This window comes from Chaetomium fimeti (genome assembly GCF_033439085.1).
Source record: "Chaetomium fimeti strain CBS 168.71 chromosome Unknown B0H64scaffold_2, whole genome shotgun sequence".
Taxonomy (NCBI): Eukaryota; Fungi; Ascomycota; class Sordariomycetes; order Sordariales; family Chaetomiaceae; genus Chaetomium; species Chaetomium fimeti.
In genome coordinates, this window is record NW_026944330.1 from 4381925 (window position 1) to 4406958 (window position 25034).

General features: G+C 57.4%; 10 protein-coding genes and 1 non-coding gene across 11 annotated transcripts; 3 read left to right on the forward strand and 8 right to left on the reverse strand.

Annotated features, from left to right (window-relative positions):
- Nucleotides 1–47: 47 nt before the first annotated feature.
- On the reverse strand, nucleotides 48–1540 carry B0H64DRAFT_455581 (putative amidoligase enzyme-domain-containing protein; the record flags this gene model as incomplete). Its single annotated transcript, XM_062807309.1, has 2 exons — nucleotides 48–1229; nucleotides 1288–1540. The coding sequence occupies 2 exons, from the start codon at nucleotides 1538–1540 to the stop codon at nucleotides 406–408; spliced, it is 1077 nt and encodes a 358-aa protein (XP_062663061.1). The 3' UTR covers nucleotides 48–405.
- A 651-nt stretch (nucleotides 1541–2191) lies between these two features.
- B0H64DRAFT_101904 (uncharacterized protein) lies at nucleotides 2192–4058 on the forward strand. The gene has a single exon (XM_062797663.1). It carries the CDS (start codon nucleotides 2262–2264, stop codon nucleotides 3909–3911), a length of 1650 nt encoding a protein of 549 aa, XP_062663062.1. The 5' UTR covers nucleotides 2192–2261; the 3' UTR covers nucleotides 3912–4058.
- Nucleotides 4059–4093: 35 nt separating this feature from the next.
- B0H64DRAFT_101901 (VIT family-domain-containing protein) lies at nucleotides 4094–5329 on the reverse strand. Its single transcript, XM_062797662.1, has 2 exons — nucleotides 4782–5329; nucleotides 4094–4708 (listed from the first exon to the last, which is right to left on the reverse strand). The coding sequence occupies exons 1-2, from the start codon at nucleotides 5138–5140 to the stop codon at nucleotides 4222–4224; spliced, it is 846 nt and encodes a 281-aa protein (XP_062663063.1). The 5' UTR covers nucleotides 5141–5329; the 3' UTR covers nucleotides 4094–4221.
- A 302-nt stretch (nucleotides 5330–5631) lies between these two features.
- B0H64DRAFT_t29 lies at nucleotides 5632–5718 on the reverse strand. Its single transcript has one exon. It is a non-coding gene; the product is annotated as a tRNA-Leu (tRNA).
- Nucleotides 5719–6352: 634 nt separating this feature from the next.
- On the reverse strand, nucleotides 6353–6882 carry B0H64DRAFT_388922 (uncharacterized protein). The gene has a single exon (XM_062803300.1). It carries the CDS (start codon nucleotides 6780–6782, stop codon nucleotides 6477–6479), a length of 306 nt encoding a protein of 101 aa, XP_062663064.1. The 5' UTR covers nucleotides 6783–6882; the 3' UTR covers nucleotides 6353–6476.
- A 375-nt stretch (nucleotides 6883–7257) lies between these two features.
- B0H64DRAFT_415827 (uncharacterized protein) lies at nucleotides 7258–9321 on the forward strand (the record flags this gene model as incomplete). The annotated part of the gene is made up of 1 exon (XM_062805124.1): nucleotides 7258–9321. The coding sequence occupies one exon, from the start codon at nucleotides 7258–7260 to the stop codon at nucleotides 9319–9321; it is 2064 nt and encodes a 687-aa protein (XP_062663065.1).
- A 1762-nt stretch (nucleotides 9322–11083) lies between these two features.
- B0H64DRAFT_101930 (glycosyltransferase family 31 protein) lies at nucleotides 11084–13146 on the forward strand. Its single transcript, XM_062797664.1, has one exon. It carries the CDS (start codon nucleotides 11370–11372, stop codon nucleotides 13047–13049), a length of 1680 nt encoding a protein of 559 aa, XP_062663066.1. The 5' UTR covers nucleotides 11084–11369; the 3' UTR covers nucleotides 13050–13146.
- A 263-nt stretch (nucleotides 13147–13409) lies between these two features.
- Nucleotides 13410–14570, reverse strand: B0H64DRAFT_388928 (Alpha/beta hydrolase family-domain-containing protein). The gene has a single exon (XM_062803301.1). The coding sequence runs from the start codon at nucleotides 14395–14397 to the stop codon at nucleotides 13438–13440; it is 960 nt and encodes a 319-aa protein (XP_062663067.1). The 5' UTR covers nucleotides 14398–14570; the 3' UTR covers nucleotides 13410–13437.
- Nucleotides 14571–14605: 35 nt separating this feature from the next.
- On the reverse strand, nucleotides 14606–16764 carry B0H64DRAFT_355754 (uncharacterized protein). The gene is made up of 2 exons (XM_062801565.1): nucleotides 16208–16764; nucleotides 14606–16146 (listed from the first exon to the last, which is right to left on the reverse strand). Exons 1-2 carry the CDS (start codon nucleotides 16680–16682, stop codon nucleotides 14789–14791), a joined length of 1833 nt encoding a protein of 610 aa, XP_062663068.1. The 5' UTR covers nucleotides 16683–16764; the 3' UTR covers nucleotides 14606–14788.
- Nucleotides 16765–17683: 919 nt separating this feature from the next.
- Nucleotides 17684–22997, reverse strand: B0H64DRAFT_371884 (uncharacterized protein; the record flags this gene model as incomplete). The annotated part of the gene is made up of 9 exons (XM_062802190.1): nucleotides 17684–17929; nucleotides 18025–20636; nucleotides 20688–21470; nucleotides 21548–22134; nucleotides 22211–22632; nucleotides 22664–22759; nucleotides 22791–22792; nucleotides 22889–22926; nucleotides 22966–22997. The coding sequence occupies 9 exons, from the start codon at nucleotides 22995–22997 to the stop codon at nucleotides 17684–17686; spliced, it is 4818 nt and encodes a 1605-aa protein (XP_062663069.1).
- Nucleotides 22998–23891: 894 nt separating this feature from the next.
- B0H64DRAFT_388938 (uncharacterized protein) lies at nucleotides 23892–24998 on the reverse strand. Its single transcript, XM_062803302.1, has 2 exons — nucleotides 24831–24998; nucleotides 23892–24767 (listed from the first exon to the last, which is right to left on the reverse strand). The coding sequence occupies exon 2, from the start codon at nucleotides 24601–24603 to the stop codon at nucleotides 24211–24213; it is 393 nt and encodes a 130-aa protein (XP_062663070.1). The 5' UTR covers nucleotides 24604–24767; nucleotides 24831–24998; the 3' UTR covers nucleotides 23892–24210.
- Nucleotides 24999–25034: the final 36 nt, after the last annotated feature.

Sequence of the window (25034 nt, forward strand, 5' to 3'; positions counted from 1 at the left end):
TAGCGGGATGCTTAGAAGTGGCCCAGTGGAAGGAGAAGGACTTCAGGTACGTTACCGATGTACAGATAACGGTTTCAAGCTAAGTTAAACTGCCCTTGTCACGGATCAATGGATCTGGGGATGGCCTTTACCTTCAATGCCTGCCAGTAGACGCTGGCGGACTGGGAGGCGTTGTTCAGAGAAGCTGACCCTGCATCCGTGCTTAAGCGCGTGGTCGAGCCCCAAGGGTCCGCTATGTCCATCGTCGAGTTTGTCTGGGAGGGCAAGAAGGGAAGCAGTAACTAGGTTGGCAGCACGAGACAGCACGAGGGACTTGATATTAAACTCTAATTATGTGTGATGCAGCTCCGAAACGGCGGCAGGGATACGGAGGTTTTGGTAGAGGTAGAATGTTAAAGACAGTATTTATAACTGCGCAAAGACTTCTTTATATCGCTGCAACGGCATTCTTTTGCGTTGAGCCTCCAACTCGAGTTCCTGCTCGGTGGTTGTCTTCAAGTCATGTCGAGGCACCGGCAGCGGTTTTGCGCCTCGGAACAGGTCTTCTAACAGACCCGAAAGCGTATCGTCCGACACGCCATTCATCTGTGATCCGGCCATCACATATTTGTACAGATCCCCAACTCCAGCTGTCCTTGTGGGATCTAGGGCCGTGTTCGCACGCTCCGAGGCCCACTGGGCGAAGGATGCAGCAAAGAGAATCCACGTCATGGTTCCGCGGGCGTCCTTGGAGGCTGGAGGTTGTCGAAACTCGATGGTTCTCGTCCGCTCCGTAAGGCTGGTAAAGTTCCACCGGAAATGCGGGTGCACAAAGTCTTCCTCGTGCAGTGTGTTTTGGGCATGTATCGAGTCCTTGGAACACATGCACATGCGGTCCCCCAAATCGAGGTTGCTTTCCGCTTGTAATATGTCGTTGAAAATTAGGGGCGTGGGAAGTTGGCTGTACTCTGGGTTCCAGCGGTTGCTCATGCAATAGGGGTTGATACGCCGGTGGCCCGGCATCAGCGCATCGATGCATCTTTCGAAGAAAATGGCCGCTTTCGCAACCCCTTTGGCTTCATTCAAGCTCCAAGGACCGTTTGATGGGGATAGATGAATGTGAGTGCTGCACTCGTCGGTGGGGTGCACCTCGAACTCGCTTTCAAGCACCTTCCATATCTTCTTGACTTCGTTGATCCATATGTGTTTCTGCTGGAAATAGAAGATTGGGGACACGAGTTCAACACCAACTAGTCCGGGGTTAGTATGTCAAGTACATGCAAGAACAGCACGTTCGAGTCAACTTACAAGTGTTCTCGGTCGGCTTTGACGGAAGGGTGCAGTCTTGAATGATAGTCCAGTCTTGGTAGGTTTCCGCGGCGCCCGTCTTTTCTACGAGGTTGCCGATGTGGCTCGAAACCTTGGCCTTGTTGAGATGCCCGCAAATCTCGGAAGCTACACTGTTAAATGTAGTATGATTTTGGTGTTTGCTTTTCACTAGCAATTCAATCTCGACGCCAAACCGTAGCCCGGGATGATTTGATGTTCTGCTTGAGGACATCAGCGGAACCGTATTAGTGACGACAATGGAAAAGGCAAAGCGAAAGAAAATATTAAGTAAATCACAACAACGCCAATATTACGACAGGTCTGCTTTCTCGGTAGAAGGAGTTTTCATTTATATCCCATCACCTGGCAACATGGCGGCCGGGTGGTCAGGTCTGTGGCGGCCATGGCCACGGCCATAGCGAGCTGGACATCAGACACACAGCTGGATGAAAAGAGGATGATCAGGTGGGCGATTTTACATTCCCGAGTAGGTACCTACCTGTAGGATACCCTATTCATTAGACTTTCACGAAAACAGTCGCTTGTCAACCCTTAGGTCGTTCACGGCGAGACAACATCGTCTAAGGAATTATGGTGAGAACAAGCTTGTGAGACTTAGGGCATGATATGGATGGTTGGCCGTTTAACGATAACGTGTAATGGTCGAGACTAGTAAAACATTGGCGGCTGTATATATGACTTATTCTCTGCCTATCCCTCGTCACCTTCTGTTGTTAGTTGTTTACTCTCTTTTTTTGGCGATAACTCTCCCGCAACGTGAGGGTTTCACAAGCTCCGTACAGGTCTTGGCATTGCCTTGGCGCTCATGAACAGGCGGGCTTGCGCGAGTTGAGGAACTTGGGCTGTCTGTTGACCTGTTGTGAATGTAACTCCCTGCCTACATGTAATAGAAGTTCGATATTACCTGCGGCTCTTCTAGTTTCTTCCTTTAAATGATAGCAGCATCACTTAACCTCCATCGCACAACACCTGTCAGCCAATCTTCACGATGGCTTCCCAACACACTCTCGCCACCCCCCCCTTCTAAAGATGCGATTCTCAATTCTCTCCTCGAAATGGAACGCAGATACCGCGCGCTCAAACCAGTCGACTTAAATGACTTCATCGGCCTTCGCGAATGCAATATGGACGCGGAAATGCCCTTGCTTCTCAACCCACGCGATGCGCCCATCGGGTGCTGGGAGCCCCCCGTCGTGCTCGAGGCCATCAACGACCACTTCTCAGCCCAAGTGCACGCCTTTTTCAATGCGCTACACGAGCTCGAGGACATCTCAGACAAACAGCTCCCGGACGAGCCGGTTCTCATCCGCAGACACGATGGCCTTTGGCCCGTAATCCGCATCGTCAGCCAGTCCTTCGACATCTACCCCGACGGGGACTGCTTGCACCGCTACTTTCACACCCGCCGCCTAACCGTCCAGAACGTAGACAGCCTACCTCTCCTCAACTACGCCACCGAACTACGCATTTTTCCGGCCCGGAATTACACCGTCGAGCCGGACATGAACATGACCCATATGCGGCCCGTCTCTCCGCGCGTGCCGCTCGAACTAGCCACTCGCCTCCCTCGCCTTCGCAATCTCGACTGCCCCTGGCTATGGGAGCGCTTTCCCTTTGCCTTCTCCTTCCAGGCACTGCACAAATTCGCCCGCGTTTGGGAAGGTCCCTGGCGCGATGCCCGCGTCGAGTTCGGCCGGGGTGTGCGCGATACCATGCCCCTGCTCCCATCCTCCCTCACCAAGGCCCGGCTCTGGTTCTGGAACCCCAATCCCTACGGCGACGAGACGGACCAAGCGGTGCAGATGCCTGACCTAGTCGGCTCATCGACTTCGGAGTTTGACGGCATGGACCCTGTGTCTCTCGGGCTGCGGGACTTGGGGAGCCGTATGGAGAAATTTAACATCCGCGCGTTTATAACCCCCGATCTCTTCCATTCTTCATCATGGCCACACATGCAGCACCTCAAAGTCGAATTCCACCCGTGCGCGCCCGACGGCCGCTGGTACTTTTCCGGGCCGCGAAGCGAAGATCCCCACGCCACAGGCTATGCCATCACGCAAGAAGAGCACTACCCGCCGGGCAACGAAGATGGCCAAGAAACGGACGAGTTATGGAACCGCGAGCAAGAAGAGTACACAGATGACGACGAAATGTTGTCTATGCGCTCGCCTGACATGTTCCGCATCCTGCCCATCGCGGAGCGTATCACGCCTTTGCTCTTGGCATTTGCGTCGGCTCTGCAAAATATGGCCTTGCTTCAGGATGCTGAGCTGTTTACATGGCTTACGTGGCGGCCTTCCGAGGAGCGGGCGAAGGAGTATGAAGAGAGTGATGACGTGCCCCCTTTGTTTGATGAGGATCACATAATGCGGATGGTTATGTTCCGATGGGGGGTGAGATACGATGCGCCGAAGGGGGATGGGAAGGGCAAAGTGACGTGGCAGGTCGGTGAGGGCTGGAGACCGACGGAGGAAGTCATGAAGGGGTTTGAGGATCTTGTGGGCGGGGACAAGGAGAACGTGGAGTGGGAAGGGTTGGAGTTTGTGGCGGAGAGGCCGCGGAATGCGATGGATTTTATTTGATGCGATCTTTGTATAGGCAGGGCAGGCAGGTATAACACTACGCAAGTGCAATACGCAGTCTGTTTTGCGAGTGCTCAACACCCATTCGTTGCAGTCCGCAGGTGAGCCTGGCATGGTCAGTCCCGGCGGCGTCGGGGAAGTGTTAGATGGGTGAGCACCTACGGTGGTGGTTGCTCTAGTGGTATTTTCGTTTCCCTTTTCGAGGTACCATTGTAATACTGAAATCAGAGTCTCGCCCCGAATGCCATTTTCCATTCCTACGTACCTTCCCTACCCTGATCCCGCACCTAAGTATCCAGCCTAGCAGCCATCACGAACTCCCCGCGTTGTCCAACGCCCGCACAATGCCATAACTCGTCCCGGCCGCAAGCACACCCACAACCAACGTCTGCGCCGCGCCCCAGACCCCCGCCTTGCGCGTCCGGATAGCAACCCAGTTCTTCAAAAACCCAAACACCAACAAGATCACCACCGTAATCGCGCACGACACCAGCAGCGCCCGATCCGTGCGGTCCAGAAAGAAATACGGCAGCATCGGGATCAGCCCCCCGACAAAATAGCTCAGCCCCATGGTCGCGGCCGACACCCAGGCGCGGCCGGCGTCGGGCTCGGGCAGGCGCAGCTCAAAGTCCATCATGAAGCGCACCCACTGCGCCTTGTCGGCCGTCAGCTCCCGCACGAGCGGCTCGGCGGCGGCCCGGCTGATGCCGTAGTCGGCGAGGATGTCGTGGATCTCGGCCCGCTCCATGCCCGGCATCGTGTCGACCTCGGTGGATTCGCGCGCGTACTCGGCTTCCCTAATCGGGGGTGTCAGTTCATGGGCTGAGACTTTTCTTGGTATGGGTTGTGGAGGGGGCAGAGCAGACGCACCAATGCTGGCGCTCGGTATCGGCGGCCAGGTAAGCGCCGAGCCCCATGCTGATCATGCCGCTGCAGAGCTCGGCCAGGCCGCCCATGATGACGATCTTGGTGTTGCCGAGGGAGGACAGCCCCGCGGTCAGGGCGAAGGGCACGGTCAAGCCGTCGGAGAAGCCGATGATGACGTCGCGCAGGACGGCGTCGTACTGCCCCGTGTGCGTCTCGACGTGGGGACGCTCCGGCTGCGGTGTGCTGGAGGACATGCGGTTTGCGATCTTGGGGCGCAGGCGCGTCGGGGATGACGGCGTCGAGCGCTCGGGCGAGTTGAGGTCCCGCGAGAGGAGAGGGGTTGAGGCGGAGGAGGGCGACATTTTTGATCAATTGAGGTTGGGAAAGTTCGAGAAAATAGTGGTGTAAACGAAAGTGAGATGGTGGTGATCAATTGATCAAGTTGGCACTAACCCATCGATGATCGATCTGACATGTTAACCGATGCAGTCGCAGCCCACTTGCAGTGGTTGATGCACTCCGTTTGACTTGCAGTCCTCAACTGAACACCGAAGTTGCGGCCTGGGGTGGGGGGATTTAATTGTAATCCAGAAGAATACCTCCATAAAAACAAATCGCCCTTATTCATCGACGATAGCGATGGTGGTACCTAGGTAGTTACCGCTTGTTGATGTCTTTAAGATGATGCGATGTTCACACGCTCGAGCGAGCGGGAGCAAGGTGGGGAAGAATGATCAGGGTTAGGGTACGGCTGTTTCTCGCGTGGCTCGGATCCTGAGGTCTTTGCTGTCGACTCGATTGCCCAGCTCGAATAGCAAGCAATCATGACCCGTGACTCCAAAAAGCATGTGTTTGACAAGGACGAGATTCGAACTCGCGCGGTTTCCCACTGGAGTGGAATTTCCTAAATCCAGCGCCTTAACCACTCGGCCACCTTGCCATAACCTTTAATCAGCGACGATTGAGTCTTGAATTCCACCCTCCGGAACTCGTCCCGTGGAACCGAGGTAGACATTTGCTTGAGGCAGTGTGAGACTCAGACTTTTTATTCGATAGTGATATCGACAATTGACAATCAAGGTTGAGATTACCATTCCATGCATCTAGTTTTGGCTCCTCGTCTTTGTTCGACTTCAACGTCGCGCCGGAAACGATTATTTATTAGCCTCCTTCCCTCGCGGTACTAACAAAGGAGAAACCCCAGGACAAAGCACAAGGGTGTAGGAATCCAGGATCTCCCAGAGCAGAGCTGAAGAGAGCTCTGCGTCTTCGAGGTTCATCTTTCCATTTTGCAAATCTTGAAGACCAAGTCTTGCCGAAAGCATCTGCATTAACGAACTAGGCGACAAGTTGTTGCGAGGGAGAATCCCTTTCTTGTCACAGCCCCTGCCTCCGCACAAAGCACGACCCTCCAACGAACCGTAAATACCACCGCCGAGTACCCAAGTAGTGGCGGGAAAGGACACCGTACCAAAACAACGGTGCAATTTCCTCTGGTTCGCAGACTAGGGGCCCCATGGACCCATCGAACGAGGAAGCTCAACCAGCAACTACTCGGGGAGAGTCGCTGTCACGGATACCGAGGAAATCTGTACCGGGCCGTCATTCAGCAACATTAAAGCCAGCAAATCTTACCACTGCGAAACCCAATCAGCAAAGGGAAACCGAATCAGAAGGAGAAACTAGAAAGATGGTTGCTCATGCGTCCGGAACTAGCGGGAGGATGACTAGGTCCATGGCAGCACAGGCAGTCACTCCCAAACCAAAAGACGAACCTTCGGCTCGCGTTGTCAAAAAGGGCAGCTCAAAACCTGCGAAAACATCCAATCCCGTCACCAAGACCAGCAAAAAAGCAGAAACTGCACCCAAGGTTAAAGAATCCAAGACCGAAGCTGCGGCCCCGACGACTAAAACGAGGAGTAAGCCGCAGGACACGCCAGAAAAAGAGGCGCCACCAGTCTCGAGTGCGGAAGCAACAGTCGGCACTCCATTACAGCCCAACATCCCGCACACAGGTCGTCGGGGCGGAGCCGTCCAACCTTCGGCGAACAAACTAGCACCCCAGAGTAAACGTCCTAAAGCTGCCGACTTCTACGAGACCCCCAAAGTCCCGACAACGCCGGAAAGGGCTGTGCCGGATCCAACACCTCCCAAGCCTACTTGCGGAGACGGCGTGAAACAGCCACCAGCTGTCGAGGCACCAACGCCGTCGCAGATTCCGTGGGAGATATATGGCATTCTTGAGCCACCCAGCGACGGCAAGAGTAAGCCCAGGCCGGGAGAAAGGAAGAAAGGAAAAGAACATCCCGGCATCAAAAAGAAGCCGGCGAAGCCTATCCGAAGTATCTCTCGGCATGATGTCCCCAACGCTTGGCTCAAAGAAAGTGCTGCCGACTCCCCTTTGCCATCGCCGGATACTGTCGCAATGGTGGAAGAAGACCTCAGCGGAGAACCGGAAGCCGACCCCCACGACAGGTCAATGGACGCAGATTACATCCCTCTCGGTCCCGGGCCCATGCCCAAGATCCCGAAGCTCCCAAAGGCCCCCAAGAAGCGGCCCAAGAAGCAGCGACCGCCCCCCCTAGCCCAGGAAACACCAGAGCCCGATCGGTTCGTGGACCCTGCCTTTGCCGACACGCCGTACCCATTCGCCTCACCGCCAGACGAGCCATCAGCCGTGCCACCGCCACTTCCCGTATCACCGCCATCGCCACTCGTAGATCACGCCCCCGAAGCCGACCCCGGCATCTGGGATCTTGGAACGGACACCCCACCGCAGCATGCCGTCCGGCGAGCCCCCGCGCGTCCGGGCAACGTCTACTGCGAGACGTGCTTCCGCGATGACCTTGCGCGGTGGCTCAGAATCCGCGACGGAGTCGTGCGCGTCCTGCACTTGCTCGGCGGGGATACGGCGCTGTACGAACTGCGGGCCCTATCTCTCGAGGCCGAGGAGGCGGAGCTATGCCTGACGGAAGAATACCAAGGGAGTCGTTTGAGTGGGAGTGGCTTGAGAAGTCCGCCGCCGCCGGCGTATATCTCGTCTAGTTCGGAGTCCGAGAGTGAGGAAGAGGGGCCTAATAAGGGGTCTGTGGCGGCGAAAAAGATCATTGTCATGTCAGATCATGGTCAGAGTTGGGAGGCGCCGCATTTTAACGAGTACCCGTCGGACATCGTCGGTCTTGTGTTGCTACGGATTTTGGCGGAGAGGCCCACCTCTGGCCTTCAACAAGCACAGAGGGAGGAGGTCAACCAGCTACTCGAAGAGTTACGCCAAGATGTTGGCGTTGGGCCCCGGTTTTTCCAGGCCATGACAACGGTGGGCAAAAGCATGGTTGTGCGATGGCGGACGAAGGGGTTGCCAAAGGACAGCCCCGGACAACAAAACAACCGAGGCAAAATAGGTCACTGGTGGTGGGAGTTTGACGCTGCGCTACAGACCGCCCACGAGGAGGTAGTATCGGTGGAGACGCACTTACCGTCGTTATTCGTGAGCACCCTCGCGGCAAAGGCCCGGGATGCGTCACTCGGGGTTCTCGCGGCCAAAGAAGCTGCCACGGCCCAGAAACACGAAGACAGTCACCACGACGACACGCGGCGCCAAGCCGCACCCTTCGCCGAACTGGAAAAGGCCTTCGGCATGGCCATCCCAAGCAACGTCTTCCTCAAATCCGTCGGCAACAAGCTCGCGCTCGCCAAACAACAACTCGAGCAGCATACCACCGAACAACCCACTACCACCACCAGCAAACAAAAGCGCAACGCCGACCCCGACCCCCATTCCCCCACCCCCTCCCCAAAGCGCCGCAAACCCAACCCCTCCACCTCACCCACCCTCCCAACCTCAACCTCAACCTCACCACCCCCACCACCACCACCCCCCTCAGAAACACCCCCCGCCATCCCACTCCCATGCACCTACTGCTCCGAATCCACCGCCTCCCACCGCCACCGCGCCCGCCACGCCCGCCCCTGGGGCGCCGACAGCGCCATCGACCTCGACCGCCGGCCCATCACCAGCACCACGGCGACCCAGCCATGGACCCGGCCCCTGGCATGGGCCTTCCCGCGCCTCCCGCCCCCGGCGGCGGCACGCATACGCACGGCGGAGGACTGGCTGCGGTTGGTGGCGGGGTCGAGGAGGGTAAGGGTGGGGGAGGTGCTGCCGCCGCTGGGAGGGGATGGGGAGGGCGGGGAGGATGGGGGGAATGGGGGGGATGGAGGGGATGGGGATGGGTCACGGGGAGGGGAGGCGGTGGTGAGGTTTATGGTGGATGGGACGGGGGGGAAGACGAGGGTGGTGCTAGTGCGGGTGAGGGGGGTTTTTGAGGTGCTTCTTGGTCTTGGTGGTGGTGTTGGTGCTGGTGGAAGGCAGGGTGGGGGATTTGGTGGGGGTCGTGGGCGTGGGAGTGGGAGTCAGGTGCGGTTCGCTCCGGCGCCTGTTATGGTGCGGGAGACGACGGGGGCGGTGATGGGCGCGGCGAGGTCAGTGGGGATGTGGGAGAATTGGAGGGGGGGGAGGTTGGAGGGGTCGAGGTTTGTGTGAGTTTGGGACAAACTCGAGGTTTGGCCGAGTGGTCGAAGGCGCCAGGTTGGGGTTTGATAAGATAAGGGGCTGATAAGATAGCGATGTGGGGCTTGTCACGGGGGAGGCACGTGAAAGAACCAACGCACCACACCAAATCGGCTCCGCTGAGTGACGAATTGTCTGTCTCACTTGCCGTCTCACACTCGCACTGTTGTTTGTTGGTGAAACTTCGTCTCACTAGTGGTTTGTGGCGCCGTAACAGTTTCAGAAGGAGCACGTATTTCTGGAATTTGTCGTATCAGTTTAGCGGGGAAAATACATTCCTCAGTCGTCACAGTTTCTTTGCACCCCCTTCGCTGGCGGCCGGATCGTGAAACCCATCGCCAAGCTACGGCAGCGAGAAGCTTAGGTCGTGCTCGGCACTTGGCACAACTTCGATCCAGACCGCCGCAATACTACCAAACCCAGGCACTCTTTCATCTTTGCCCATTGCCCAACCATCAGAAAGAGGAAAGTCCATGTGCTGGGCTGGTGCAACCTCGCGGTATTGCGTCGGATGCTACCCTGGTATTCGCTTGGGAAAATATATACATCCAGGCCTACTTAATGTATATCCTCGGGCCACTTCCTTGCCCTCTTTATCTTTCCCTTTGTCGCTGGCCTGCTGGCGCTTCGAGTGACTGGAGGAAAAAACAGCCCCCAGCCGCCAGCATCGCTGATCGCAACGGCTATTTTGATCGGCGGCTTCGAGATCGACATCTCTTTTACCGAACAGTGGACCAGCGTACCGCCAGCCTGCAACCGGCAGGGAACCCCCACACATCTGAAACGGTTTGCAAAGGGGCTCCAGACATCCCCGCCGATGACCTCATTGTCAGACTGGAGGATACGGGGGAACCAACTGGCGGCAGGTTGCCAAACAAGAATAGAAGTCAACTCGAAGACAGCATTTATTTTTGCTGGCTCAAGAGCTATCTTAAGAAAAGCTCGCAGTCGTAAGCATCGCCCCGAGGTGGCCAGAATAATGGGGGCCAGATTGAAGGAGGTCCCGTCCTGCCAATCCTCGCAGCCAATCCCCGCCAGGAATCAAGGACGTCGTTGAAGATCTGCTGATCTCAAACCCGGCTGTGCCATGGGCGTACCACTCACCCCGACCGGGCGGCCACACCGACCGGCGCGAACTCGGGCGGGTTGCCTGGCTGTTGCATGCTCTGTGCAGGCAAGCAAGCGCTCATTCTCTATTGGCACAAACCCGGTGATCAACAAAAATGCTTTCAACCTGTCACGTTCCGAAGGACCGATCCCAGCGGTCTTTGTATAATATTTTATGAGGAAAGTAGCCTTCGCTCCGAGTCACCTAATCTGGCGGCTGGATCGACTGATCCCCATGTTCAACTCCGGTTTGTGTTTCCGTCGTGCTCCCTCGTTTCCGCCGTGTTAGACAGCACTCCGAGAGCAGACGAAGTTTCTCTGACGGAGTCGGGTCATCGTTAACATAATTTTCGTCCCCACAGTGCGGACGCGTCATATTGAGTCGCCAGGATGCGTGGACATCACTGCCCTCGGAGCCTCTTCTCCTCACTCAGCGGCCATGTTTCCATGCTTCCCCTGACAATCATCCATGACCCTTGCAATCCTCTTCTGGCCTCTCGCTGTCCCTGAATAAGTTTCCAGACTGTCACACCCGTTCTGTTATACCCTGTCCCACCACCGTCCTTTCCTCCCTACGTTTTGTTTCATCTTCTTCCTTCTCCATCCTCTGCCTTCTTACCCTTTTATTCTTTGGGCTCCCCCGCAAGTCAAGAACTCAGGTAGTTCACCTCCTTGGCTCAACTCCCTCACCGTGAATTTCAAGCAAGACCCTTCTTGCCCAACACCCAACCGCGGTTGCCGTTCTCGGGCGGTCAGGCAGGTCGCACCTTCCCCACGACTTGAAACTGCCAGGCGACCATCCCGATTTCCTCGGCGGCAGGCAGGTGCAGGCCAAACTCTGCCCCGACTGTACCCGAACCACTGTTCTCGCGTCCTCCGACTGAGTACATCGCGCCATTAGCAACAGCCTCACGATGGGCGCCACAATACCCCGGCACCGCTTGTTCAGCATGCGGAACACCTTAGTAAGGGCGCTTATACTCGCCATCGCCATGTTTACCATCGGTGGAATATTTCTTCCGCCCGACGTCGACGTGAGAGCAGCCATCCTGAAAACGGCTGCCTCGGCGCGCGAGGCCATGACGCTGCAAACACCAATAAGCCGGCCTGAATCTGCTGGCTGGGGCCCTGGAGGAGAGCCGGTTGAGCAGGATGCGGATGGGGAGGGAGCAGAACCGACGATATCGAACTCGTCCCACGTCATGACTTGCGGGTACGACATGGAACGTCTCAGAAGGTGGCAAGAACTGTACGGCCTCGAAGAAACCTTCGAGTACACGAAGCGCTATGTGCAGTCCAGCCGCCAGGACATTCCAAGGAAATCAGTCACGCACCTTGACCAGGACTTCCTCGCCGACGCCGTCAAGGTGGTGGATGTGAACAGGCAGTACCAGGCTGAGACGTGCCCGGAACCCCTCGTTGCCCCGGTCACCATGTCCCCGTTCCCGGCCACGGCCAACGCATCCGACTTCATGTTCGGTGTCTCGACTACCTACAAGCGATTCGTTGACATACGCACAAGCCCAATCAACGAGTGGACTTACTGGCTCACGGACGGCAAGGGCAATTCCAACGGTGGAAAGCTCGTGCTGCTCCTGCTCGACGCTACAGATGATGAGCTCGAGGATGCGTACAGCAAGCTCGCCAAGGTCGGCATCGACGTGGACGTGTACCGCTCAGATCCGAATCTCATCATGGCGGTACGGTACCTCGCTCTTGCGCCCAGGTTGTACAACCACCCCGAGCGCGTCAACAAGAAGTGGCTTGTTGTCTGCGACGACGATACCTTCTTCCCATCCTTCAATGCACTCGCCGACAGGTTCGCCCAATACAATCACGAAATGCCCATGTACATCGGTACCTTCTCCGAAGACGTCAACAACATCCAGCGACACGGATCACAGGCATTTGGCGGCGCCGGCGTGTTTCTCAGCGTGCCCATGGCTGCGATTATCGCCGAGAGGTTCGAATCTTGCAGCAGCGACAACAAGATCCGCGAATCCGACACGGGCTGGGGCCCGCAGGGCGACATCATGCTCCGCATGTGCATCTACGACAACTCCGAGGTCAGGCTCACCCTTCTCAATGAGCTCTGGCAGCTCGACCTCTTCGGCGACCCGTCGGGCTTCTACGAGTCCGGCATCCGGCCGCTGTCTCTGCACCACTACCGCGGCGGCATCTGGCACATTGCCCATCCGTGGCACTACACCAAAGTTGCGCATGCTTGCGGCGAGGACTGCTCGCTGCAGCGGTTCCAGACGGCCGACGATTTTATCATCTCCAACGGATACAGCATCGCCTACTACCCCCGGGGCATCGACTTCGACCTGGACCAGTTCGAGGCCACCTTCCGCCCTGCACCGGACGACAAGGGGTATAACCTCGACTTCATGATGGGCCCGCAGCGGCCGCCGCTGCGAAAGTCGGGGCGCAAGATCGCCTGGGAACTGCTCGAGGCGAATGTCAACGAGGACGGCAGCGTCAGCCAGGTGTACGTGTCCAAGCGCAACGACGGGCGGTGGACGAACGGGGATGGGTCGCCCATGAATAACCGGGATGGCATCATCGAGCTCGTATGGCTGCCAGCAGAGTAACGGTGTCGGTGGTGTTTCTTTTGTTTTCACTTCGATCTTGATGCCAAATATCATCATTCAACCCCTTTATTGCTTTTGTTATTTTGAGTTTGGGTGTCGGATTGGGGATGGCTTTGGCGTAGGAAGTGAATGGGCATTAGAAGGCGTTTACATGGAGTTCATATCGGGCAGAGTAGGCAGGCAGCTGAGCGTTGATGTCGGAGGTGTGTGTCGGATTTGTGGCCCACTTGTATATTTATACAGCCGAAAAAGGAAAGATTAGTTCATCTGTCATACACAAGTTAGCCGTTTTTATACCCAAAGAATACTCTTTACTTTTACTACACCCAAAGCCCAACGGGACGTTTGCAGCCTTGAAGCACGAAACCCAGCCGCGCATTCTCTCCCCTCACCTCCCCGTCCACAGCCTCCTCCCCCAGTAAAACACCAGCACACACTTCCCCACGACATGCCCCAGCACAAGCGGCACTCCAAACCGAAACCACGTCCCCGGCTCCCACAACCCCACCCTCGGGACCACCACCTCCCCCTTCCCTCCCGACCCCCCGCCCACGACGGAAGAGCCAGGCACCGCCCGCCCCATAAACACCTCCACCGCCTCCACCACCACCGCCACCGTCTCCTCCGGCCTGCTCAAAAACGGCGAGTGGCTCGCCCGTAACTCACGATGCTCCACCCTGACCCCCATCGCCCGCGCAGCACCCACCTGCATCCGCTGCACCACCACCGGCAAACCCCGATCCAGCGCCGTGCCCACGTACCACACACCCCTGGGCCCGAGGTCGCGCCACCCGGCGTAGGCGTGCTCGCCGCCTTCGAATAGAGAGCGTAAGCTTTGTGGGCGGAGTTGGGACGCCCAGTGGGCTGCTTCGGTGGCGGGGAGGTCGTGGTAGAAGAGGGTGGAGGGGGGCACGGTGAGGTCGGCGAAGCCGGTGTGGGTGTTGGCGCGCCAGGTGGGTGGGGGGCGGTTGAGGAAGGGGGCCATGAAGGTTAGGCCGGTGAGGGTGAAGCCGGAGGCGATGAGGATTAGGCCGGTGACGTGGCCTGTTTTGTTACCGGGTGGGGGGCGTTGGGTGAGGTTCTTGATGGCGCTGTTGCCGACCATGCCGCCGTAGGAGTGGGCGATTACGACGACGTTGCGGCCCGCGGTGGTTTCAGCGGTTATGGCTGAGCGGGCCGCGTCGAGGTCGTCTTTGAAGGTGGCGTTGGGATCGCCGGTGGTGGAGGGGAGGGTGATGGAGACGCATTTGAGGTGGTGCTGCTCTTCGAGGAGCTTGGTGATCTTGTTGTAGCAGGTCGGTTGGTGCCATGACCCGGGGATCAGGACCAGTGTTGGTGGGTCGGACATTGTGACGGCGGGAGACGGAGTTAGACGTGTTTCTTAGGGGGGTATGGCAATGTTTACGCATTTTGTTGTTTTGGAGCGTGAGGTGTCGTTGAAATAGGGGCGAGCGTTCGAGCTTGGCCCGTTTGGTCACTTCGGCGTTCGGACCGGTGAACTTGCCGAGGGGCGAGATCACCCGGCCCTTACCCCTGCCAGTAAGACAACTTCATACAAACGGGTAATAACTTTCGAATACCTAGTTATGGGACTGTGCTAGGGGATATCACGCTTCGCAATACATTATCAGAGATTGTTGGTTCCGCACCATACCATAACCCGTTCGTCATCAAGTCATTCACATCAGCATCCACCCCTTTCTAGACAACAACCACCATGAAGGAAACATACATCCCACTCAATGCAGCCCCGTCTTGCTATCGCCACCTGTATGCCGATACCTCTCGTCCTCGACATACGCCGGGGGCAGGTCATCAGGAGCGCCGTGCGGCTCCGAGTACGACGGCGGGGGCTGCTCAACCGGCTCCTGAGCACGCGCCGCATCGGCAGCAGCCTCGGCCGCCTTGGCGGCCGCACCGGAAGTGGCCGGTGTCGTACCAGGGGGCGGGCCCGAGGTAGAAGAACCGCCGACGCCCAGATCCCGCACCCCCGCCGTGACGCCCTGCACACTCCCCTGCGTACCCGCACCAGGAGGCGGCACCCAAGTGCCAGCCGGCGCACCACCAGTTCCGGCAGCGGCACCAAACGCGGCACCGTGCCCGCCAGAGCCAGCACTAGCCGGCCTGCCACCCTGCCACAACCCCGGCTGGCCCTGTGCAGTCTGGCCCTGCGCAGGCTTCCCCGCCTCCGCACCCCTCAACACCTCAAACAACCCCCTCGCACCCCCAGGCCACGTTCCAGCCTGCGCAGCCTGCGCAGCAGGGACCTCCCCCTTGAGAATCCTCTCGACGGGCACAGCACGGCCGTAGAACCTAGCATTCGCGGTCTCACGCGCAGCGATGACGGTCCCGTCGATCTGCACGCCGGCGTAGAAGCCGCGCGACTTGACGTAGCTGTATACCGGCTTGCGCAGGGCGTCGCGGAAGGGGCTGGCGCGGCGGCCGCCGTCCTTGCCCTTGCCCTTGCCCTTGCCGTCGTCCTCCTCTTCCTCGGTCATGCCCTGCTGGTGCTCGGGGACCGGGGCGGTTTGGAAGTGCGTGTTGTCGGCAGACAGCGGGCGCGGCGCGTTGGGGTTGGGCTTTGTCTCGCCGGCGGCGGTGTCTTTGGCCGCCTGTTTCTTGCTGCTGTCCCCACCGCCTGCTGGCATGCCCCAGTCCAGCGCGCCGCCCGCGCCGAAGGGGCCGGCTGTGACGGCCAGGTCGGACCCGAGGCTCAGGCGCATCTTGGTGAACATGTCGAGCGCCTCGCGCGTGTTGATCACGATGACGCAGTCGTAGATGTCAACGCCCGCGACGAAGCCTGCGCCGATCGAGGTGATTTGGATACCCGAGGGTGGCGACCAGCTGCCGTCGGCGAGGCGCGCGACGAGGATACCGCTGCCGCTGGATCCCGCTGCTTGGAAGCCTACGCGGACGGCCGTGAAGATGGCCAGGCCCTGGGCGCGAGCTATGACCTTGGAGGGGATGGTGAGCAGGACGCGGGACTTTTTGGGTTTGCCGGAAGGCGAGGGCGGGGGTTTGTCGGCGGTTGCCGGGGTCGCTGTCGCCGCAGACGCGGGCGCGGTAGGAGGGACTACATCGGTGTAGACACCGTCCTCTAGGAGACAAAGGTCAGTCGACGTCCAAAGAAAACGACAACTCGACAGAGCAAAACTTACTACAGAAACCCCGCAGAATCCTGGCGGCCTTCTCGCATTCCTTGTCCAACGACTCGGGTAGGAACCCCTCAGACCCAAACTTGTTCGCCAGAGCATTCACAGGGCCAGCCACTTTGTTTGTGAAAGCTTCGCCAAACGCGGATAACCGGTTCGACTTCTTTTTTGTCTCTCCTTCGCTGCCATGAGCTTGGTGGTGGCCCCATTTCGGCGGCTGCTCATTCGTCGGAGACGCGTTGTAGAGATCGTCGTCGGCACCCAGAGGGGGGGGCGCGAACTGCGGGTTGGCGGGTTTGTATGCGGGAATATTGTAGTCGGGAAGGGGAGTCTCGTTCGTATGCTTCGGCGGTTGGGAACCTTGCGGGTGCGCCTGTGCGGTTTGTGCCGGCGGCGGGCCGGGCGGTGGAGGAGGAAAGTACTGTTGCTGGCCCTGTTGTCCGGCCGGTCCGACCGGTGGCTGTTTCTCGTTTGAGCTCATCTCTATTTCTCAACGCAATTATGCTTTGTCGTTCTTGGTTTGGTGGAAGGCGTTGGTGGTGGTGGTGGTGGTGGTGGTGGTGCCCCGCACTAATATGGTGGATTTGGACTCGGGAGTTGGTGAAATGGAGGGGCGCAGCGGGCGGGCGGGGTCGTTGCCCAAGCCAAACATGATGTCGCCGCGCGCCCGCCTCCCGCTCACCCGCCGCAAAATACTTAAAGAAAGAGCTGCGCATTACGCATTGAACTCAGCCACCGAAGCAGACGAAAGAACAAACGGAATTGAGGCTGACGTAGCCCCTGACGTAGGCCCTCAGCCGCCAACCAAGCATTTGGATATCAACATACACAACTTGATAAGCACCTCCAAATTACCTACCCAACGCGTCCTCAAGTAGCCGCAGCAATCCGGAAATCGCTTCACTCCCAAATTTGATCCCCGCCCGGATGCCATTTGCCACATTACAGTTGAACCATCCATAATCGTGTCGAGCTGAGAGTGTTACCTCGGCTGTCATGCTATTGTAAATTTGGAAGGCCTAATGCTCGAGGGCGCACCATGCATCCCGCCAGCTGGCACTTCTAACGAGAACTCTTTTCACGGGGGTAGGGGGTGCGTAGAGAGTGTATTAAGTGGGCAAGACTCAGGCGAGCGCGCTGATAAATAAACGGCCTAGACAAACGTTAACCATACCTTAGGTGCCTAGGTAATTACATAACTACCTAGGTAGGAATCCCCCAACGTCATGTTCTGCTCAAACTAGGGTAATTACACCGTCCCTGTCGGCCCGTGGCACTTGTGCAACGCCTACTATTATCAACTCACGAGGCCGTTCGGTGCCCAGGAGGTATATCATCTCTAGGTGTTCTCTCTGGACCAGACTATCTTACGACATCTATAATGATCGATTCATTCCCCTTTCTTTCTTCTTCCAAGTAATGACTTGAGCCAAGAGCTGCCGCCGCGTGAAGTGTTCGGGACCTAGTTATCCCGCTCAAAGGTCAGTGAACGGTGCAGTGGAAGATTGAGGTGCGACTTGCTATCGATGCCTTGACGTTCAATGGTCGATCAAGCCAAGTGGTCGGCGTGGCCCGTGACAGATGTAGCAATGGCGGCTTCGAGCCTCTGCCGCCCAGGCTTGGTGCCCGCGCGAAGGTTGTGTCATCAACTGCCTGTTGATCAACCGTTTGCTGGACAACTGCCTCCTGGACAACTGCCTTCTGGACAACTGCCTGCCGGCCATCTGCCTGCTGGTCAACAAGAAATCGGCCGGTTAGTCATCTAATGGTCTACTGAGATGGTATAAGACTTCACCTGCCTTTGGTAGCAGGCCGCAAATCACTTGCACTGCCTCACGGATTTCACCCCGCCGCTTCATCAAGCCTTTGAGCTCTGCATCTTGGACCGGTGAGTTGGAGACGGCCCTATGCCCGGATTCGCGCGCAACGACGTCACTCTTGTTCTCCGTGACAAAAGCCGTACTGGACCTGCTTGGGCCTGTGGAGACATATCTTAGATGCATGGGGAGGGGTTCGTTAAGGTCGTGAACGGTGACCGCCCCGTAGTACACTGCATTGGTCCTGTCCGTGAATTGCTTGGTCAAACCGTGCAGCTTGGTGCGTACATCGACAAATCCAGCTTTGGTTGCCAACTGCAAAAACGGGTCTCCTTCGATCGACCGTTCGCAAGGGGTGATAAAGACACCCTGATGCCGATCGTGTCGCGTCAGACGACGCATCTCCTCCAGTAACCCGGACCGGATTGCCGCTCTCAAGGCTCCGTTCAGCATAACGTATTCATCGTTCCGAGTGTAGGGAAGCCAAACGTTCAGCATAACGTCTTCATCGTTCCGAGTGTAGGGAAGCCAAAGAGCACCCCCATCACCAAAGAGAACAAGGAGGTTTTCCGCGGCTGTCACGGCGCCTTCCATGCAGGCATGGAGTGCCGCGTGCCCGAGCAAGACGGCCTTGACCGACACGATTGAGAAAAATCGGCCCATGGACCCAGGATAGTACCTGCACTCGTCCGCTAAATGGTCGCGTATCTGGTCATCACCCCACGCAAGAACCGGTGGATAGATCATGTGGTCCATGAGCTCAAAAAGAACGTCGAGGTGGTCCTGCGCCGGCGCCCCGACATTGGAGACGACGCTGAGGGCGAAGGACAGCAACATACGACTGTCGAGATAATCCACCAAGCTGCCCACATTTTCCTTCCACTTGAGCGGGATGGCTTCGGTGGCCTGAGAAACAGACCAATACGGAGGCTTCTCTTGGGGGAACGACAGGGCCAGGTACCGTCTTGCGAGGTGTTCAACGTGCGTGCGAGCGCCGTCCTCGGTGACCTTGAACTCGTCCGAGTCCTGGCGCTCCTCCAAGAAGTCCTTGACCGTCCGGTGAATGAACTGGATGATATCACCCGGCAGAGCCTCTCTGCCGCTGCGGGACGGAACACCCTCGTCCGGATCCACCTTGACAACTTCTATCAAGGGGCCACAACATCTCGCCAGCTGGCGACGGAAGTCCGACCACGACGAAATCATGACTCGGTTCGAGACGACAGGATCCGTCCTCGACTTGAGGGCTGGTTCCAGGTCCGCGGGAACGGCGAGTGCCTCCCACAGCTCTTGGAGCTTGAGGGGGCGACCAAAGGAGCCGGCTCCGGCGACCAGGACAAAGACGTTGCGGCTCTTCTGTAGTTCATTGGTCCTGAGCCGAGAGCGTAAGCCGTGGATGATTGTGGAGTAGAGATCGTCGAGCTCTAGAGGCAACGACCTCAGTCTGGACTCCAGCTCTTGAAACGTCGACATGCCAGCCGCTGCTGTGGCCTGCAAGTCCTTGAGAATGAGTGTGACCCAGAGAATGATTCCCCGGGCATGCTGGAGGATATAGTCGCTAATCCTCCCCAAGGCGTCTACCTCGGATGGCTGCATGTTCTGCAACGCCCGGCGCATCCCTGGGGGGCCCTTAGGCTCGCTCTTGTCCTCATAGCAGGGCACATCTACGTCGCTGTCCGAGTCGTAGGTGTGGATTGCAGCCTGCAAGGACGCGACCCCACGGGTTACCAGCACTTCGATGTCGGTCCTGTTTGCGTTCTCCAGCGTGATTCGGAACGTGTGTTCTAGCTTTCGTTGCGCTCGGAGAAAGTCGAGCTCGAGCAGAGGCTCCGGTCGGCTCAAGAGGACGAATTTCATCCTCGACCCTTCCACTCCGACCACCAGACGAGCCAAAGCCCCTAGGATGGTCAGGATTCTGCTCTTTCTCTGCGCCGCTGCGCCTCGCAGCATCGCCTCGGTTGTTGGCTTCGCCTCGTCCATGGCATCAACAATGCAGATAATCGAGGTTCCACTGGCGCTGACGCGTCCGAGAATGTCGAGGGTGATGGCCTCAAAATCTGAGGATTGACACCAGGATGGGAATTCCGGCTCCGGGACCACCGGCGCCGGTCTTCCGAGGTCGGTTTCAACACCAGCCCCTGGTGTCCAAGGCGCAGTAGCAAACGTGTGACGGTCCTTCCCGCGTTGGGGGGGTGTGACGGAGAACTTGCGGTAGTACTCGACGACGATATCGCGGAAAACAGACTGCTCCTGGCACAGGATCTGGTAAACGAGCGAACGCAAGAGGGAAGAGTGAGACGTGCCCACATCCCCAAGTCGGGTCGAGTAGAACCATCCGGCAATGATGGATGCTGGGGAACCGTCGCGTGACGGGGAATGCTCGGAAATGCCTGCTGCTTCTCGCTCCCACGAGGTAACGATTTGCTTCTGCATAGAGCTCGCGAGGACGGACTTGCCACTGCCCGGCTTTCCCTCTATCCATAGGATTCCTCGGCGTGCTGCATACCAGGCCTTGTATTCTTCGTGCTTCCAGATCCACAAGTTCGTTCCCTCTTCGGGCTGGTCGATCTGATGCCGCCGCGTGTTCCAGTCGCCGAAGTGCAGTGACGCAACACACTCTGCTCAGGGTCAGATCACCATGCTTGCCCGGATAGCCGGGGCCGACTTACCACGATACTCGGTGTTACTGTCGACTTGCAAGACACCCTCGAGTTCTGCAGTTACATCGACCGTGGCCTGGCCTGACAGGACAACGGGGAGGGAGTCTTCCGCAGTTCCGTACCACTTGTCAAAGAGAGACCTGAGGCTAAACAAGAGACCTTTGAGACCAGAGGCTCGGATGAGATGCACGTTGTCGATGGCGATACAGGCAGGCCTGCTACCAGTCGAGATTGCCGTTGCGAGCAGCGCCACGCCAACGCTAATGGGCACTGACTCTGGATTGCTCGTCGCCAATTGCATCCACCGCCTGTCCGCCGAGCTTAGCATGAGTATCCGTCTTGGGAGGTCTTCGAAATGTTCGTGATCCACCAAGAACGCCTGGCAAATGAGGTAGACGAGAACGTAGTGAGCGGATACGGTGAGCTGGCCCATCCCGCTCTCGTCTCTGTTGATGCCAACTCCATCCGAGGGCTCTGCGAGGCACTGGAAATACAAGCTGCGGGAGAGGCTAGGCTCGTCTTCGGTTCCCGAGAGCCTATGCGGTTTCCATCCAGCGGGAAGAATTTGGGCTAAGGACGCAGCCACCGAGTCGCCGGAGCAGTCTGGGGGGTTGGAGGCCAGCCGGCAATAGAGGAAAGAACTTGGTCCGTTCAGTGACCACCAGCTCTCGTATGGCGTTGTATGGGTGAGCCACTGAAGACCCTCGCGCCCCATGTGGTTTTCCGGGTCGTTCAGATCCTCTATTGATGCCTTGGCGAATCCAATGATGTCCCCGGCCAGTGCATTCGTCCCTACATTCGCGCCAGTCTTGTCAGTCTCCCTCAGTCTGGCTACCTAGGCAGTTTGTACAACTGGCGGGAGATCTTACACGCGCGCTCCTGTAACATCAGTGCACACTTCTTCACCTTGATGAATGTGTCTTCCTCCTGAATATATGCCCTCGTTGCAGCAGCAATATCGTTCCACTTCTCCACCTCGTGCAAACCCACAGACTCAAGGCCTGCGGCGACATTGAACCTGAAGGCGTAGCCGTTGGCGAACAGCTTCGAGTGGTGCTTCTGGAACACGCTTGCTGTGGCTTCCGTGTCGGTCGATATGGCCTTCAGGGCTTTCGCGAGGCCCGCGACGTCCGGGCCGAAGGGGACGAGGGACGGTGATCCAGTGCCGATCGAGACGAGGCACTTCACGCGAGCCACATCCAGGCCTTCTCCGTCGCCCCATACGTCACCGGCTTCCGTCCACAGATAGTTTATAGGATTGTTCGCTCCCGTTGCGCCGTCCACAAAGGTCTCGCCCCCGATGGTGATCGGATCGAAGAAGGTTGTTGCGGCCGACGTGGCGCGCGCCGCCTCCCATATCTTGGCCTGGGATAGCGCATCGTTGCTACGTCGAGCGTTGTGATATGAGGACAAAACGACTGGACGGCCGATCTCCTGGCTTGTCGCGCACACGAAACTGCATAAATAGCGAGGGCACGATCAGCCAAGCCCGAGACAAACAAGACGGAATGCCCATTAGACATGAGACGAACACTTTGCAGCGGCTGTCCTCCTCGGCTTCTCGCAGCAGGGCGTCCGGGTCCATACGATGTGTTCTCAGCAACGCCTTGACCTCCCTCTCTAGAGCGATGTGGTCGAAGCGCCCTTGCGTCTCGCCGGTCCGGAGGCTGATCCGGTGGTGGACCTTGGTGAAGACCTTGGGCGCCAGCTCGTTGTATGCGAGGATGCACTCGTCGACCGTCAGACGCATCCTCCCCAGCATGATGGCGATGAGCCCGCCCGTCGAGGTGCCGCCGATCATGTTGAAGTAGTCGCAGGGCCGGGGCGGCCGTTGCGGGTCGATGGCCTCCATCAACTGCTTCAGGATCATCAGGCTGGACAAGCCCCGCACCCCACCGCCGTCGAGCGACAGCAGGAAGAGCTGGTCATCGATACCATTGCGCCGGACGGCTGCCTGCTTCGCTTTAGGCTTGTTCTCAACGGACATCGGTCAAGCTGGCCCAGGAGAACAACTCTAGTCGCTTGTCGGCTTCACCCTGCCCGTATGAGGGTGTCGTCAATCGTTGTTCATCGTCCGAGGTCTGTGATAACGATTGGCGCGGGGGGACTTACCCCTGGACAGAGAGCCCGCAACCTATCCCCGCGTGCGGCTGAGTCTCGCTTGCATATTAACTTGCATGTATTGCGAATACACATACCCAATAACTAACTATTGAAGGTACTTCGCTCGGCAAGCAGGCAGGCCTCGCTTCGCAAAGTTGTGGTTTTCGGAAAACGTTCCACACACCACAAGTACTTCTCCAGGTCTCGTCCTGACATTCCTAACCCCCTCTTGCGACGGCAATCCACCACTTTGTCTAGCACACACTTCGACGCGTCCGCTCACCAGATCCCGAGCATCACGCTTCTACAATGCCTCACTCAATGCCTTTAGAAAAGTCCATCGTACCGCCCTCGATCCCTTCCGAATACGTCAGCGAAATAAGGGCAGAACGGCCGGTCTCGACCTACATAGCATTATCCTGTGGGTTAGAAGCCCTCTAGCAGGCTTCCAAACTAGATGTAGGGGATTGTCAGGCTGCGGCGTTTGAAGTTGATTTCAATCACGTTTAGCGGCGGTGGTTCAGCATTTGCGAGCCTGTGTCTTTTGACGGCCGTTGCCCATGTGGCGGTCGTAAACCCAATGGGCTCTTTGGTAACGGCTCGGACGTAATTGAGTGAGAGAGGGTCAGATGGCTTGGACAGCCGCACTTTCAACGAAAGATATGTAGTTCAGTTGGCCCCCAAGCTCCGAAGGCCGGCGTGTATTTGCCTGTAGAAAGTCTCTAAATGTCCAAGCATTGAAAGAACAATCATATCTTCCGGCATGCCATATTCACTCGACGCCCATCTTTCCATCAATCAACGAAACAAACGCGAAGCGAGACCACGGTTTCAGCTGACAAGTATGACAGGCAATGTGCAACTACAAAATTTACACCCACACCCGTTGCGCGCATGACCACTCCGAGTTGAGCGTTGCACTACGGCCCTAGCGAACAGTCGTGATTGCCATCGCGATACTCGGGGCTCTGTAGGATATGAAAGCAAGGACGAGGCGTGCGCGGCTTGGTTGGTGCCCACGCCTCCGAATTCACCATTTAAGCACTGCAAGTATTAAAAAGAAGAAGGTCACCAGGAGTCTAGAGCAGGGGAAACGGTCTTCGGGAATAGGGTTAATTAGTAGGAAGGAAAATGCGAGATATTTGTCGTGGGTAGACTAGGTCGATATGAGTCTGCATCGAGACATATGCACGAAGATGCGCTGGATCTAAGTTCCGAGGTTCCTCAGTTATTACGCCCCAGGAGGAAACGCTACCTACGTATCAGGTAAGTACTGCGTACCTACCTAGGTGCTCTTTCTGTTGGCTACAATACAGAATTCCAACTGTTTTGCACACCCTCTCCTCTGAAGAAATCAGGGTTCTGTAACGGTCTTTTGTGAATGTTTGAATCAAGCCCACCACTAACTTCGGAGCTAGGGCTTTAGCTCTCACTGACCAGGACCGCCGGAGCCGGGATCCAGGTCTGCTCTCTCAAAAACAACCGGCGACGCTTGTGACTTAATAGAGAGGAGGAGGCTGACAATCTGCGACTCGTCCTTCCTGAACTCCAGTAAACCACCGGCGGTGGTTGGGTGGTCCGTGAGCGTTGACTGCCCGGGTTCCATGATATAGAGGCGTGAGTAGTGACCGACGGTCGCGATGCCGAATATGGTTTCGGCTACCTGGCCTTCGGGAAAGTCCGAGCGGGCAAGCTTCATATGGTTGGTGAGCTCATTGACGGCGTTGCTCCAGCTCGCGGAGTCCGTCTCCAGCGATACTCGGTTGTCCACAACGAGAATAAGAGTCGTGTTCTTGTTGTGTTTGACGTATAGGATGATCATCTCGTCCTCCTGTTTCGTGCGTCCGGCTGAACCTCAAGCTGGAAGCCCTCGCTATTGAAGAAATACTCTCGCAGGATGTTGTACCACAAGTGGTTAACGACGCCCTCCGGAGTGTCTTTGGACAATCGCTCATAGTAGTCCCGGATGGCCTCATACTGCATGTACTGTCAAGATGGTTAGTTCGAGGTTAATAGGTACATATACGTTCACCGGGAAGAAGGACTTACGCCGTTGGGGTCATAAAAGGGCATCTTGTTATAATCTTTTCAGGGACTTTATCCGGGCTCTGGAGATGGGGGTTGCCACTGTTGAATGTATTCGGCCCCAGAACAACCGCAGGAGCTTGGTCGGGCTTGGTTGCCTAATGAGGGGGGAGGTGAGCCGCTCGCATCCTGCGGAGGACCGTACCCGAACCCCGACGGAGATCGGCC

Excerpts from the sequence above, each read along its gene's own strand:
- B0H64DRAFT_101904 (XM_062797663.1), top strand. The coding sequence starts at position 2,262 with ATGATAGCAGCATCACTTAACCTCCATCGCACAACACCTGTCAGCCAA.
- B0H64DRAFT_101901 (XM_062797662.1), bottom strand. The coding sequence starts at position 5,140 with ATGTCGCCCTCCTCCGCCTCAACCCCTCTCCTCTCGCGGGACCTCAAC. Across the intron at positions 4,709-4,781 it reads GATACCGAGCGCCAGCATTG|GGAAGCCGAGTACGCGCGCG; the intron begins GTGCGTCTGCTC and ends ACCCCCGATTAG.
- B0H64DRAFT_388922 (XM_062803300.1), bottom strand. The coding sequence starts at position 6,782 with ATGTTGGGCTGTAATGGAGTGCCGACTGTTGCTTCCGCACTCGAGACT.
- B0H64DRAFT_101930 (XM_062797664.1), top strand. The coding sequence starts at position 11,370 with ATGGGCGCCACAATACCCCGGCACCGCTTGTTCAGCATGCGGAACACC.
- B0H64DRAFT_388928 (XM_062803301.1), bottom strand. The coding sequence starts at position 14,397 with ATGTCCGACCCACCAACACTGGTCCTGATCCCCGGGTCATGGCACCAA.
- B0H64DRAFT_355754 (XM_062801565.1), bottom strand. The coding sequence starts at position 16,682 with ATGAGCTCAAACGAGAAACAGCCACCGGTCGGACCGGCCGGACAACAG. Across the intron at positions 16,147-16,207 it reads GATTCTGCGGGGTTTCTGTA|AGGACGGTGTCTACACCGAT; the intron begins GTAAGTTTTGCT and ends TTTGTCTCCTAG.
- B0H64DRAFT_388938 (XM_062803302.1), bottom strand. The coding sequence starts at position 24,603 with ATGATCATCCTATACGTCAAACACAACAAGAACACGACTCTTATTCTC.